Source organism: Hesperophylax consimilis, chromosome 13 (genome assembly GCF_061612785.1).
Source record: "Hesperophylax consimilis isolate HC1 chromosome 13, BYU_Hcon_1.0, whole genome shotgun sequence".
In the NCBI taxonomy this organism is placed as follows: Eukaryota; Metazoa; Arthropoda; class Insecta; order Trichoptera; family Limnephilidae; genus Hesperophylax; species Hesperophylax consimilis.
In genome coordinates, this window is record NC_142848.1 from 25,126,044 (window position 1) to 25,142,612 (window position 16,569).

General features: G+C 33.7%; 2 protein-coding genes across 3 annotated transcripts in view; one reads left to right on the forward strand and one right to left on the reverse strand.

Moving 5' to 3' along the window:
- Nucleotides 1-3,411, forward strand: part of LOC149418662 (carbohydrate sulfotransferase 11-like) — a 190,196-nt gene extending 186,785 nt beyond the window's left edge. For both annotated transcript variants that reach the window (XM_089638905.1, XM_089638906.1), the window contains 2 exons: nt 1,471-1,628; nt 2,642-3,411. In XM_089638905.1, coding sequence (XP_089495031.1) covers nt 1,471-1,628; nt 2,642-2,729 — 246 coding nt within the window. In that variant the 3' untranslated portion in view covers nt 2,730-3,411. The remainder of the gene's footprint in view (nt 1-1,470; nt 1,629-2,641) is intronic.
- LOC149418660 (uncharacterized) overlaps nt 1-16,569 on the reverse strand; it is a 241,522-nt gene that overhangs the window by 211,766 nt on the left and 13,187 nt on the right. The window lies entirely within an intron of this gene.

Genomic DNA, 16,569 nt, shown 5'->3' on the forward strand with positions numbered 1-16,569 from the left:
CCACACTGCCTATCGACTATAAGAAATGCCGAAACGAATATTTAAAATTAGAAACAATGATAAAAATGACATTTCAAAATTATAAATAACCAAGTAGAATCTTCTGCCGTCTTCTAAGAGACCCGAAACTTTCCATATTCCTTTCCAAAGAACCAACGTTCTCCCAACCTCCTGTGCGAATATTTCGACTATACTACATCATCAATAAGTTTGCGGATATTTAGGGATAGCCTGCAGAACTTTACTCGAATCTCTTGATTTCACTGAATTTGACTATCTCTTATTCTGTTAGTACTTATTTTTTTAATCTTAAATATTGTTGTACACCATCATAGGATGGATGGTATTTAGTATACGTTATTCCTTTGTATTGATTTGTGTTAACCCCCTATTCTGTTGTGAACACTATAAATAAATAAATATATATATTTATTTTACAGCTAGTCCAATTTCAAAAGATTTTGAAATTCGACAAAGAACTTTAAAATTAGATTTCTGTCAGTCCAAGGATATTTTGAGGATGCGCCTATATATCCACATTTCAAGGGGTTCTCTTCCGTAACTTCTTTCGTATGGTGGTAATGCTTGGTTTAATATCCAGGTTTCCATTCCGTACTGAAGAATAGAAAAAACATTCGAATGCGAGTAGCGGTATTAGTATCTAAAATAACGTGTAATAAGAAACTCGACCATTAAAATCCCATGCAATAAGAAATATTGCCGTCTGGAACCTCCACATCATGATATGAGAACAGCGAAAGTGTTTTAGATAATAATACTAAGGACGGGTTGTTTCGGAGAATTTGAACAATTCATCAAATTTCAACGTTCATTTTCGGGTTCTGTGAAAGACTTATTTAAATTCTGTTTTTATATCATTGTAGGCTAGTTGCTTGACAAAACTGAAATAAAAACATAACTTGAAAAAGTCTTTCACAGAACTTGAAAATGAACGTTGAAATTTGATGAATTGTTCAGATTCTCCGAAACAACCCGTCCTAAATCTTTCGCTGTTCTTCGTGAAGGTCTAGCAGTTTAGGAGGCGGGTAACCGACACCTCTGCCTTAGGTCACTCCAAGCGGTAAATTACGTTTGGTGACTTGGCAAGGGGAAGTTTGTACAGGTCTTGGTGGCGGATGCCTTTGTCCTCCTACTGCGTGGCGGGCCGAATCGAGAGAGACTGGTTAAGGGAGCCTTTTAACCTCTCCAGCCGGACTCTCTCAACCCATCGCCTTGCAACGCAGTGGGAGGGATGAATTCAAACATCCGTTACTCCTGGACATACTGTCCCCCAAATCATTCATCTATCACTTTTTTTTATTTCCTTTATCCCCATAGATGACATAGCCCATGAGGGAAACTATTTTCCTAGGGGTCTCCTTTGTGGAGTGTTAAAAAAGCATCCTGAGCCAAAGCTTTGCACTGTTCCGATGAGTGTTTTGATTAAATTCGTTGTTATTTGAATTGCAGGAAGACCAGAACTACCTAATCCAGAAGGCGGGCCTGCACGACATCATCAAGCCGCAGTGGAAGAACAGCGGCAAGGGGAGGAACACGGCCACCCTGCTTCTGACGCACTACTCGCAGCTCACCACCAAACAGATCTGGGGGCTGTATAATCTCTATCTGTGAGTATGGTTTCTTTATTATCTACGTATCTTCATATTGATCCTTATAGTCATAAATCCAGGCTAAAGCTGAATAAGTAGACGGAACTCCCTACTGTAGTAAATACTGGTCTGTCTAATGTGCATTTGAACAGATTACAAGGAGCACAGTTTCTACCATAAGCAGTGCGTTTGACCAAGGAATGAAATTAGCGCGAAAATACATAAAATCTCTTAATTACCAAATTTTAAACCCTTTTTATATTTATCTCGCACTTTGCAACACTGCGATATTCTGTTTGAACTTACACAATATGTTCTTAAGGCACACGAAGAAAAATGTGTACAGCTAATTTATCAAGAATCTCTTGAAATTTCCGTTTCCCGATACACTTTGAGTAAATTCATAATAATATCTGAACACGTGATCATGCACCTGCGTTTGTCTTGATAATATATAATGGCGAAATGCGAAAATGTTAGGATTTTTATGAGCAGGTGTTCCGACATCATGATACGTTTGTACGACATCATGATATGATATTACTAAAACTTTATTAGGAAACCTATCAATTCATATTGAAACCTATCAATATGTTAACTATTTTATTTTATTTATCCTGTTTTCAATTTTACAACATGTAATTCATGAAATGTGTAGCGGCAGCTACTAGAAGGTTCTAGAAATTCAATATATGCAACGCGCATCATATTGGAACCTACGAGTGAGACGGCGAATGTGCGCTTCATCACCTATCAATAGCGAAGCCGCCAAGTTACCTAATTGCGATTTATTCCCACAACCTGACCTACAACGCACTTCAAACTACGACGGCTACTCTATTTAGACTCTGCAAATCTACTACCTCAATAAAGACGCAGCTAGGATACACACACCTCTTTCATTCATTCTCTCCTTACCACATATATCCCCAAATATGTATACTCTTATATGGCAGACAGAGTATTGCACTCGCCGCTCTGTTCAGTTGAATTAAACAAACAATATTATAGATATGTATTGCTGATTTCAGATACGACTTCACCCTGTTCAACTACACGGTGGACGCTTTCCTCGAGGTGGCAAAAGACTACAACCCGAAGCACCTGCCGCCTACTTGACAGAACATGACTGCTAGGGAAATGGCTTACGAAGACCTGTCCACCGACAGATAAAGCAAAAGGACTGGAATAACTAGCAGTAACACACAGTCGACCACACCACGTGAGGTTCACTCTCGCCAGCGGACAGGGGGCTTACAAGTTTAATTAGTCGATCGAGTCGACGTCGATTCAAAAATATGGTTAAATATAATCGATCCGGGGCTAAATTCCCGTTGATCTTTAGGCTGCTTGTGCTAGAGAAAGGTTCGGAGCTCAAATGATATCATAAATAACGTTAGCTTACAACTAAAATTCGCAAGTGAAATTTAGGCTCAACATTCGTCAGTAATATAATACTAGGAAGTACAAAAAAATACTACGAATAAAATCCACCATGCGCTGATAATATTATAATAAACACTATGTGTATTTTTTCAGAAACATGTGCAATGAAAAACACAAAATTTGTTATCGTGCGTAGAAAAGGATATAATGTTACCAACGGTTAAAATCCGATATGCGCTGAGAGGCTTCATAAAGGGGCCTTTTCTAATTTCGAAAAATATGCAATGAAATGGTTCACATTGAGTTCACGTTGTGTATTTTTTTATTTGAAAAATATAAAATAAATACATAAAGAGAAAACAATGCACTTGGTGAATTTTAATTATGATTTAAGATTTTCACGGCCAAAAGTATTTTTGTTATTTGTTTTTGGGGTATTATGCCGTGTTGCGCTAACTCCTTCTTTAGCCAACGTTTCGGACAGCATTGCAGTGTCCATCATCAGGGCAGATGTCTTATTTAAATAAGACATCTGCCCTGATGATGGACACTGCAATGCTGTCCGAAACGTTGGCTAAAGAAGGAGTTAGCGCAACACGGCATAATACCCCAAAAACAAATAACAAAAATTGGTGAATTTTATTTGCCAACAAACAATTTACAAAGATTGAAACAAAAATGGCTTATTTCCAAATTTGCCAGATATAATAAATTGTGCACAGAACAATTTCAGATTAAGACATGTTTAAGACAATTATAATCTGTTTCAGATATTTAGTGGATTTTATTTGTAAGCTGACGATAATGTGAAAGTACGAAGGTTTGGAGATGTGATATTAACTATTGATGGTTAGGAGCTTGGATAAAAAAATCGTGATTTATTGTGTATAATATCACAAATTTAGAACTTAAAGGTCCTTTCCCTAGCATAAACGGCTGAGAGTTTTTATCAAAACCACCTCAACCCAGGCCGCCTATAAATATGTAGGAGGCCTACTTGATTCAGTATCCTGGTCTGGGTTGAGGTGGTGATAGTTTAACACGAACGTGGCCCCAAAACATGTCTCATAAAGACTGATGTTTCATTAAAAAATTGTTAATTTTAAGTTGACGAAGAGTCGAAGCAGCAGGAAGAAGAGATACGATTCTTCGTATTCCTGTTAAATGGTTGTGTTAAAATAATGGACCACATTCGTTTTGCTGATAGAAAAACGGGGAAGTATTAGACGTGTGCGGGCGACACATTATTCCAATACCAAAGACATTTTGCATTAATGTAAAAGGAAATATTGAAGGTCCCTTACAGTAACAGCGCCACAAGTCAAATTATTATTCATATGTCAATTATTGCATTTATGAGTTATATTTATTATATTAAGCATATGCACTAAATAGAGGGAGGTCCGAAGAACCGTTTGGCATCGATGTACAACTTGACGAGACGATGTACATTTTCCGGGTGAGACTGGGTAGTTTCACTTTTTGAAGTGAAACTTCTTTAGGCGCGTAATGAATTTTCGGGGACGGAGTAAAACCGAGTCACGATCGAAACGAAAATGCGGGTACCCCCACCACCGATTAAAGTTCATTTGATCTAGTCAAAGTTTTGAAGTAACATATAAATGCTTCTTAGCTCATCCCGACAACTGGCGTTGGTGGTGTAATGGTCAGCATAGTTGCCTTCCAAGCAGTTGATCCGAGTTCGATTCTCGGCCATCGCACATTATTTTTTTGTTTTTAACGCCTTTTTCATTCAATATCTTATTTTTTAGTAGGTCAGAACATTTTTTAAAAGAAAATAATATTGCAAAATAATAAAAACACTTATCTCACTGTGATAAAACATTACTCCGCTAGAGCGCGCTTTGCGTTATTGTGTTGGATTAAAATTATTATCTAATCCGTATATTATGATAATTGTATTACATTTATTTAATTAATTTATTTATTTTGATAATATGTAATAATTTTCAAAGCTGATGCTTGGCGTGGCGCAGTTCGCTGGTGTCTGAGAGAGAGGAAAGAAGAGAAGAGAGAGAACGTTCGTGAGCGGCTCCCCCACCTCAACAAGCGCATATGGTGAGAGAGGGACAGTGAACGGTGAGCGGTGGTGGGGGTACCCGCATTTTCGTGTCGATCCTGACTCGGTTTAACTCCGTCCCCGAATTACGCGCCTAAAGAAGTTTCACTTCAATATAATATATTTTTAAAAATAATGTACAATGTACAGAAATAGAATCCCACACAAGATCGCGTAGTGCGCTCTAGCGAACGGATATTTTATCAGAGGGAGATAGTTTTAATTTTTTTTTCTGTAAATTATTACATATTATCAAAATAAATAAATTAATTAAATAAATGTAATACAATTATCATAATATACGGATTAGATAATAATTTTAATCCAACACAATAACGCAAAGCGCGCTCTAGCGGAGTAATGTTTTATCACAGTGAGATAAGTGTTTTTATTATTTTGCAATATTATTTTCTTTTAAAAAATGTTCTGACCTACTAAAAAATAAGATATTGAATGAAAAAGGCGTTAAAAACAAAAAACTGAGACTGGGTAGTTTCACTTTTTTTTATTTATTTAGTAATTGATTTCACGGCTAGTTCTAGTTTTCAATATCTTTGTTGGGGAACGATTTGACAGCGTTAGCGTTTTCTCCTTATCACATTTAATAGTATGGTTCTCAAGATCCAGGTTCACTCAAAACCACCTAGATCAGAAGGTTGGGACGCGTATTTCCTTTTCCGCCTTCAATAGGAGGCAGTAAGGCAGTACTGCCTTGAAACACCCACGGGTTTATTACGCTAATTCTCTTTCTAAACTCTAGTACTGCCTCATATTGAACACAGAAAAGGAAATATGCGGTCGGGACACTGAATAAAATCGGCCTCTTAACTTGTATTAAGATCTTTTAGATTTTTATATATTTTATTTATTTATTGAAACACGTTTTAACATGTTTTAGTTAATAGACAAACATAAAAAAAACGAAAGTTCTGGTACAACATAAGAGGCCGATTTGTTTCATTGTCCCGGCCTTGTGATCCAGATGGTTCTGGTTCACTCCACCCGGGTATTTAAACATAAAACGCCAGAAAGGAGTAAATAGTTTATAATACATAATATATTATATTTCCATTGAAAATAACTTATTGCTGGACAACAATATAAATTAAAAGGCTACTAATGCAAGAACTTCACACCGATTATTTATGTTTGTTTTCCACCTATTGACTTGTGGGCTTTTACTTAGAGGTATTTGTATTTCCTAGTAAAAATACCTACGTATATTTCAAATATGACGGAGCAACGAAATATCAATGATAAGCAATAGTTCAATTCAGAAAAAATATCTAGAAACTGTTGTAGGAAAAAATTGAGATACAAAACAGATATTTATTTTTAATAATGATCAATTAAATATGATGGATATTAAAGGCTAGACGCAGTAAAAATTACTGTTTTTTGTAAAATTCAAAACAACACTTTACGTTTTTGGGATATTTGGGATTGCATATAACTTATTTAACTAAATCATGGTGCATTCTTAAGATTTCCCACTATCAATTTTCCTATATAGATTTATTTAGACTTATTTGTAAGAATAATTAATTCAGCTAAACAAAAATTTCACAGTTTATCTATCTGTAACCCTTTTTACAACCATCTTGGATTACAGCTTTTGCAAAACTTTAGCACCATATTTCACAATATAACAAATAAAAGTTTTAATAGAAGTTTTCATAAAATCGTACGCTTTTAGAAATTGTCACTTACCTAACGAAAAAGATAAAATAAACTAACCCAAAGGTATTAAAATATATGGTCCTTAACAATACAATAATATTACTAATAAATTAAATGTGGGCTTAGTATGTACACCTCTACAATAATGAAATAATTAAAAGATAAAATTTTAACCAAATTAAAAGAGAAAGTTCAATTAATTAATCATCATTAATCTCCGCTCGTAATAATTACAAAAATCTCAACCTAATATGACATAGAAATATTATAGATTTTCTCTCTAATTATTGATACTTTATTATGTTATAACTCGTAACTATAACTATGTGTGTTTTATATCAACAACGCCTGTATAAAGGCCCAGACACTGACAGCCAAGATGGACGCCGATCTTCTTCAAAAATAATTTCTTATACGGTGGATTTTTATTTATTATAAGATCTTTTCACTAATAGCACAGCAACCAATTATGAAAGTTCCAAAATTTTTTTAAATTGGTGTCCATTCGACACAGAACATGTATCATTCTGAAAATATTCGCAAAACTACAGGGTTTTCCAATAAGAGGTGTTATTTTGATATTCAATCGTAAAAGATCAATGGTTTCGTTGCTTGTGTGGCACGTAGCGCCGTCTTGTTGAAAGTAAACGTTGTCCAGATCAATACCATCCAATTCCGGCCATAAACCGCACCAAACAGTCACACGTTGAGGATAGAGAGGCTTTCCAACAATAACTCTTGGGTTTTCCGAGCCCCAGATGCGACAATTTTGCTTGTTGACGAAGCCACCGATGTGGAAATGGGTCTCATCACTCAAGATGATTTGCATTTGATTCACTCAAGTGAATTTTAATAATTTCAATGCGTTGTTGAAGCGTGTATCGTTCCATTTTTATTAATGGCGTAGTTTCTACTTGTCAAATGTCAAATAATGACAGCTTCAAAAGTTACATCTACCGAAATAGCGGGCTATTCAAAATAACACCTCTTATTGGAAAACCCTGTATTACAATGGTTTGAGTTTTGTTGAAGTTACTGTAATTAAGATTTTTTAAACATAGAAAACAGATTGAGCTCGAGCGCAGCAAAAAGAGAATCTGATTTTAATTATATGCAAATTTAATGACAGTTTACGAAATTAAACAAGAAGCCTGTGCATCTGCCGCTAGAGGCGCTGCCAGTAGGCTGGCCTATTATATGGGCGACATTGGTTATATGATACGCATTCTATCTAGTTCTTCGAATATATAAGCTTAGTTTCCTTGGATACATTTAGCAAAAGCTGTGATGGCCTTTTAGATATAAGTCTAGCTTTAGGTCCAAACATGGATAAAGACTATGAATAAGTTTTTAATAAATAAGCTATTTAACCTTCTATGATTTTCTCCACAAAAAAATGCTGATCTTCAGACTTATTCTCTCATAATTCATTTTTCAGCAATAATATTGTTATACTTATCTTCTTCTATATTTTATTTTAATTTTTTCATCTACATAATATAAAAGTCTCTTCTACAGCCTGCTTTAAATTCCTCGTACCTACATAATTTCTTGTTTTTCGTACACCATTTTCTTCTAAAGTGAAGTGTGATTGCACTTCGAAACAAACAAAAAATCAAATGCTTTTATCTAGCATTTAACGTGATATTGTTTTTATAAGATAACCGTTACGTTGAGTTGAAATATTTTTTTATTAATATTATAAGCTTAGAAACCCCATTATTTAAAAATAATAGTGAAACCTTAATCTATAATTTTTAGCTTGGGGGATATGATGCATCAAGGGGAGGCAATACAATCAATCAAATGCGCAATTAAAGCGATGTTCCAAAATGGAGGCAGGGAAAGACACTCTGGAATCTGTGTGGAATACTGTCGCATCGATGAAAAAGAATCTGTGTGGAATACTGTGGCATCAACGAAAGACATTCTAGAATCTGCGTGGGATACTGTTGCATCAACGAAAGACATTCTAGAATCTGCGTGGGATACTGTTGCATCAACGAAAGACATTCTAGAATCTGTGTGGAATACTGTTGCATCGATGAAAAAGAATCTGTGTGGAATACTGTGGCATCAACGAAAGACATTCTAGAATCTGCGTGGGATACTGTTGCATCAACGAAAGACATTCTAGAATCTGCGTGGGATACTGTTGCATCAACGAAAGACATTCTAGAATCTGCGTAGGATACTGTTGCATCAACGAAAGACATTCTAGAATCTGCGTGGGATACTGTTGCATCAATGAAAGACACTGCAGAATCTATGTAGGAAATTTTTGCATCAATGAGAAACACTATAGAATCTATGTGGGAAATTTTTGCATCAATGAAAGACACTATATAATCTACGTGGGAAACCGTTGCATCAAGGAAAGACACTGTCGAATATGTATGGCGAAACTATTTAATCAAAGAAAAATCAAGATGGGATAATAACAATATTGGAAAATGGTGGAGCTAGGATTGGGCTTGTGTGCAACCCACAAAAACAACTAAAATCATAGATTGAGTTTTCACTTCATTTATTTGACCCACAATTACACACATTTATATTCTGAATGAATACCCTTTTTTGCTCATTTTTATTAATGTGCCTTTGGAAAATTAACTAGATACCGTTTTAATTTGTAACATTTAAGCAAATAATCGTTTTGTATTTAAATATTTATTATTTGTTGGTGATTTATAAAAACAGAAATTGAGTACTTCTCTATTCTTATAGATGTACAGAAATATTGCTTATGGCGTATTTGTTATTTATTTATGTTATATTAATTAGTAGATGTTTTCCGATTAATCTTTCAATAATGTGAACTCTAAACGTTATAGTTCCAAGGCTCTAAATTACTAATCAAACTTTTAATTAAAATCATAAATTATTATCATCGCATGTTAATATTACCCATATCTATTATTGACAAATTATATGAAGGAAAAATTTATTCTTAAATGAACCAAAAAAATTATATCATTGAAAAATGTATTTGAAATATTCATGAAAAAGGTTAGTAACGCTGCAATAGTTTATACAAAATAAAACTATTTATACTAAATAACTTATAAACTTTCCTATGATATTGAGAATGCCTACAAACATTATAGAATAGTGTAGATTAAGGAATATAGTTTAGTTTTGTTGATAGCGTTGAAGTCTACGATGTGTTGAAATTACCTAAAGTAGTAAGGGGTCCATATTTAAATACTTATTTTAGAAAATGCAATAAAATATTCAAATAACTGTAATTGTTTAATTTACCTAACCGATAAAATTAAGAGGAATGGCTGCGACCCCCCCTTCATACCAAACTTAAATTTGGATATGAGGAAAAAATACCCAACCAAACTAAATAATATATTTTCAAATCAAAAAGTATAGCAACTAACTAGTACTGATATGTGTTCTTTTATTTATTTGTGTTTTAAATTATAAAAAAACAGGCCGTTAAAGATTTCGATTTTTCATAATTTTAGAGGCAAGTTTGACAATTATTTGTGAGCTAATGATAATTATCAAAAATAATAATTTTGCCCTATCTCCTGTGTAAATATAATGAAAAATGAAATAAAAACTAAAAAAAAGCATTTTGACGGTCGTAAATTTAAATTACAAATAACCAAATTACGTTGGCACACACGTTGGTATTATTGAAATTAAAATATCCACTAAAAAAAAAACATTTTATTGTTTTTTTTTTTTCATTATATTGGGTAAGATTTTATTTTTAATAATTATTATTAACTCACAACAAAAATTCCAAAGTTGTCTCTAAAATCATGAAAAATCAAATTATTTAAAAGGCAACATTTCAAAAATCAAAACATATATAAATAAAATCGCAGTAGCCATCGACTAGATATTCGCCAAACTTTTTGATTGAAAAAATATTATTCAGTTTGGACTCAAATCCAAATTTAAGGTATGCATGAAAAAGGTTGCGCTGCCGTTCCTCTTAAACAGTGATGCCAACTTTAAAAAAAATATATTAGCAAGAAAAAATTACATAGGCTTTTATAAACGCTGAAAAATATCTAACTTTGGTAAGTGTACCGATGGAGAAAACACCAGGTATCATCATCAGGAACATTGTTAATTTGTGACAAGATAAATATTATGACAAGTACAGAACCTGACCATTTGGCTGAAATAAGAATGTTGAAAATAAAAACATTTAACTCGGCCAATAATTCATCCAAATAAACCTATTTAGTCAATTATAAACAACAAAATGTTCCGTTGGTATGCAATTGCGTAAAAATCTGTTAAGAGAGTTTTCTAGTGAGCATGGTTGACGAGGCAATATTTCATATTATATTTAATGATTAAACTAATATTTATAACAATTATTGCTTATTACATTTTAGATATTCAATTATTATGGGAAGCATTTTCGACGTACTTAAGTGGTTTAGAAGCAAATCAGCCTCCTAACTTATATAGGAACCTTCAAAAAACGTATTTTTATTTATTTTTAAAAATTAAGTAAAACATTTTAAGATGTTTTAATAAATAAGAATAACTAGAAAAAAAATTAAAACTATTTTTTTTGTAAAATCCCATACAAGTTAGAAGGCTGCTTTGAATGAGGGTCCCGGCCTTGTGATCTAGGAGGTTTTGGTTCAATTCCCGTCGGCAGCATTTATTTTTACTAAGAAGATATTTTCAATTTGTATGGATATTTCTGGCGAATAATTATTACTTTGCAATATTTCATAGCCCAACTTTTGGAAGTACAATAGGTCTTCTTGTGGACATTTGCCCCCTTTGATTTACCGGTGCAGAGGGATCAAGCATAGTTTCTGATACATTGGTCGTTTCTACGATATTGAATAAAAAGATCGCAGCACAAACTTTGCAAATGCGATTTTTACGTTTTTCGTTTAGTTCGGTCGGTACCCTGTTATCAAGCTTTTGATTTTCTTTGATTGCCAACGTCCAAGTTCTATTCAAGCTCTCGAATTATTGCGGGTCGTGGTTCTGATTCAAACAATACCTTCCATTAACATAAGACCCTTTTGGTCTTTAAAACTCTCTTGTCTCCAGCAAATTGATTACAGTATTTCATGTACAGTACACAAACCGAACCATTGTTTAGTTTAGAGCCAGTTTCTGCCGTTTTACCTTCGGTTTGAAAATATTTGCGCTAACAATAACCTTCTTCAACGGTTGCAAAAATGCTTTGTGGCGTCATTTAGTATTTCATTTTCACAAATTCATTAATTTTCATAATCCTGACGAAGAAGACATTGGCTTTGAAACATGTAGATTATTATTAATAAAAAGTGGTGTATACAAAGTATTTCATTTTAATATAATAACATTTTAGCTTATAAATTTAAAAAACAACATGCTGATATAGTTTCCTTGCGTCCTAGCGCATATTTATCATCAGCAATAAAGTGATGAATTAGCCCAACAAACTGTCACTCATTTAGGAATTATTGATGTACACGGAAGTTTATAAAAAAAAAGGCAGCAAAGTGATTACCTAATCATTTATGTAAATAAAACAATTATTGTAAATCAAGGTTAGGTAATGAGTCGAAAAAAAGGCGACCAATTCTGCAGTGCTAATACATACCTTGTCAGGATAACACAAGCGCAGCAAGAGCCCACTATAAATATTTTTTTATTAATTGGTTCTTACAAAATGTACGAAAAATCTAGTGCCGACGTAATCGATGGTATTCTGCCAGTTTACAAATTATCTAAAATTTTCGGCCTAGCTCCGTACACAATTAAAAAAAATAATGGCATGACATCTTTCGAAGTATCCTGGAAAGACATTGGCTTTAGTGTCGCTGTGATCTCTTTATGTTTGTATGTGGGTCCCATTGCTGGCAAGGGAGCAGGTTCTTTGAAATCGGCGCGAGAATTTGACTCGATCATTTACGGAGTGAAGTTATACTTTCCTGAATTAGCAGATTTGATAAGTGGACTAACAATTTTGGTCCACCGTAAAAAGTTCAAAGATTTTTTCACATCCATGCTTCAAGTCGACGAGAGGTTCAAAGAAAATACTATTGTGGTTGATCACAAGAAAATGTTAAAATCTACTTACACCAGTTTGTTTGTCACCACATCGTGCATTATCTTACTATTTGTAGGCAAAAGTCTTGATACTTCCTTAATGCATGGATTACAGCCTCTTATGGATTATTTTTATGCCATTATTTCTCAGCTTCGTGCTTTTGTGTACTTGTCTTTAGTAATTCAAATTTGGGTTGGATTCATCAACATAAGTTATCGATATCATTTGATAAATAGCAAGCTGCAAGAATACATAAAGTCCGATAGAATCCAACTGGCTAATGTGAAGATGCATAGTAAGATTACTGTGATTCAGAACGAGAAGAGTTTTGTCTTTAAGGGTGGTGATATTGTTCATAGTATCAACAACATGTGCTCCATACACAACGACTTACGAAGTGCGGCTAAAATATTCAATAGAATTTACTCAGTGGTGTTCTTAATCATTCTAACCAACACCTTTGTTAGCACAACCTCTAGGCTGTACCTGCTTTTGCCTGGGACATACAGTATTCGGACAGCAGTAAAAATCATCGCACATGTCATGTATTTCAATGCATTGAATTTTTACATTATAAGAGGTGCTTGCATAATCACACAAGAGGTAAGAATACGGTAATATATTTGTATAAATAATTGTGAGATTGTAAAATACTTTTAACTCTGGATATGACTTGGTACTTAGGATTACCCCCGACTGCCCGAAATTCATATTAATATTTGTATTATTTGACTCGGGTTTCAAATAATATTTATAGACTTTTAAACTTCCTTAAAATTATGGCCCCGGTTTATTGTTTTTCATTTTCATAATCTTTTTCCTTTTCTTGTAAAAAATGAGGGCTTAATATAAATAGCTTATACAGAATACTTTTGCAAAATTGAATCATTGTTAGAATGAAATAATAGAATAAAATAAAAGAGTTGGGAATTTAGGATTACGTGAGAAAAAAATTAAATCGAGACTCCTTTAGACTCTAGAACAGGGGTAGGAAACCTGCGTCCGTGGTTTCGGTTTTCACCGAAAATATAAGTAAATCGTTTTAAACATCATATAAATTAAAATTTGGCATAACCATAATTTAATGCCATTGAATGCCGAAACAGATAACACAATAATAAAAACTAAAACGCTTGCAGAACTCAATATTTACATTTTTTATAATGCTAATTGCCGGCAACACCCTTTTAACAACTAAACGTCTTCTTTCGCCAAAGGACGCCAGGAACTGAAAATCGCTAGCGAGTTGAAACATGTGTTCACGTGTCGATTCTGTGTGAAACTCGAACGATGATTCATACTTGAACAACTTAAGTTTTTAGTTGCTCAACTAAAAACATTAATCAAGTTGCCGAATTCCGCTGCACGCATATGATTTTTTTAAATAACACTTGATATCAATTTAATTACCTACTACTAGAAAACTTTTGTTTCGGGGGAGGTGGTAAAAGATGCATTAAAGTTCCATGTTTTCTCAATCGCGTTACGTGTTAATTTTGAAGGTTAGAAATAAAGCTTAAATTCTTTACATAACCTATTTTTTACATGTATTTCCATCTCCCCTGACTTAAATTGTTGTTTCCAGTAGTAATTAACTTGAAATCAAATAACGTTAAATTCGGCAACTGTACCAAATTGTTCATCCGAATTTCGTAAATGAAAGTAGTATCAGATGCACCTAATTCAATTCTTCTTAGAATGCGTTTGCTCACCCAAATATGACGTTTTTGTGATTTTTCAACATGTTCTCAAGTTCGTTCCGCAAAATGTCAGAAATCATAGAGACACACGGACGAATAATTTCAGTTGCCGCCATCTTGATTATCAATTTAAACTGAAACATCCGAACGAAATATTGTTCAATTTTTGTCGTTCAATATAAGTTGTTCAACTATAATCGAAACGTCTAAACCCGCTATTATTAGTATTTAACTCAAAAACAACATGTTAATCTAATATAAGTGTTTTGGGTGTTTGTTTCGTTTTAAGTATATTTAAAAATTAAACATTACCTGCAGATTAGCCCTAAATTTCCGATAACCCGTCCGGGTCCTATTCGATATTCATTATCAACTAGCTGATGTGTACCCGGTGTTGCTAGGGGTTATCCTTAGGAGGTAGACATATACCATCGCGGACTTTTCTGTGGGCCTTTTGATATACAACTCCGTAGTACACACAGAGATAGGAATTAATAGACGAGAAGATAATGGCGAGGGGTAAAATCAACTGTTGAAGAACGAAGGGCGTAAGGCTGACTGTGATTCGTCAATAAATCAATCTGATAGTAAATAGGCATCTCGCATTATAATATCACCATTTACTTGTTAAAAGTAAAATCTGCTTTTGAATGAATAGACATTTTTACATGGGAGCGCAAATTACTCGCCACGTTATGAACAAATTTGCGAAGTCCAAATTCGGCAAAAAAATTCGGTTCTATTTTCAGAGTCGAATATTTCGTTTAAGTATTTAGTTAAGACACTTTTATAAATGTTCATAATTTACTTCCCAGCAACCAACCAGCTTTGTGTTTCGCGTCCAGACGTTTCTCGATGTGATAGTATATGTTTCTAAAACTGATCTATATTATACGATGTGAATATGCTTAAAATAAAGTAAAATAATGCTTATATATGGAATGTAATACGACAATTGGGTTTATTCTCTTTTTCACATCTATTTTTACAAGTTTTCATAGCACAAGTCAACATTTTGCCGTGTTATTTCGTAAAATGAACCGATGATGCCTCGACCATAGTTCGCACAAGAATGATGACGTCACGTTTTCAAATTTCACTTGAGGCCATACGCGAGCACAGCCGGCTCCAATGGAACCGGTATGGGGAGTGGGGATAATACGCTTTTAATCACTTAGGGCAGGTCTACTAATATTCATATGTCTATGGTAGTACATTATTTATAAGGTTTAAATTAAATTCAGCGCCCGAAAAAAAAATTACGACTCGATTACAAAACATCGACTTTATATATATAAACCTTCCGGAAGACATTCTCTAAATGATAGTGAAAACCCTACAAAAATACTTTGCGTAGATTAGAAAAACTAAGCGCACAAACAGACAGACGCGGAAAGAGACTTTGTTTTATACTATTTAGAGATTACACCTGCCGAGTGCTCGGCCCAGTCACTCGCTTTGTTACTCCGTCGAGCAACTTATTGGAAAGTACAGGTTATCACATGTAGAAGAGACAGTGGGCGAGTCAGTTCGTTGAGTTTAGTTTAAAGTGATGAGTTTTTATAACAACAAACGTCAAAAATGATCTATCGTCTATAACTCTATATAATATAGGTATTAAAAAAAAGACACGCGTATTCAAATGCAAAGTTGTGTCAAAATTTCAAAGCAATCGGGGATGAATTTTCAGATTTGAGATTTTGAACAAACGTACATTTACATTTTTATTTATATTGAAGATATTATGAACTATTCATTTATCAAGAAAATTAAAACAAAACAAAAGCAATGAAGTGGCTATGTAATCATTTATAATATGTAAACGATAAAATGATTAATTAAGGAAATACTAATACAGAAAGAGTCGATAAAAGGTGAATAATTACACAGTAGTACTTACACAACTTGTCGGGACAACACTATAGAGATACTTATAATATAAATCTAATAAATAAAACAGAAAATTGTTTGCGAAATGGCTGGAAAATGTAATGTCGACGTAATCTGTGATCTCTTTTTACTTGTATGTGGATCCCATAGCTGGCATCGGAACACGTACATATAAGTCAGCGCGAGAAT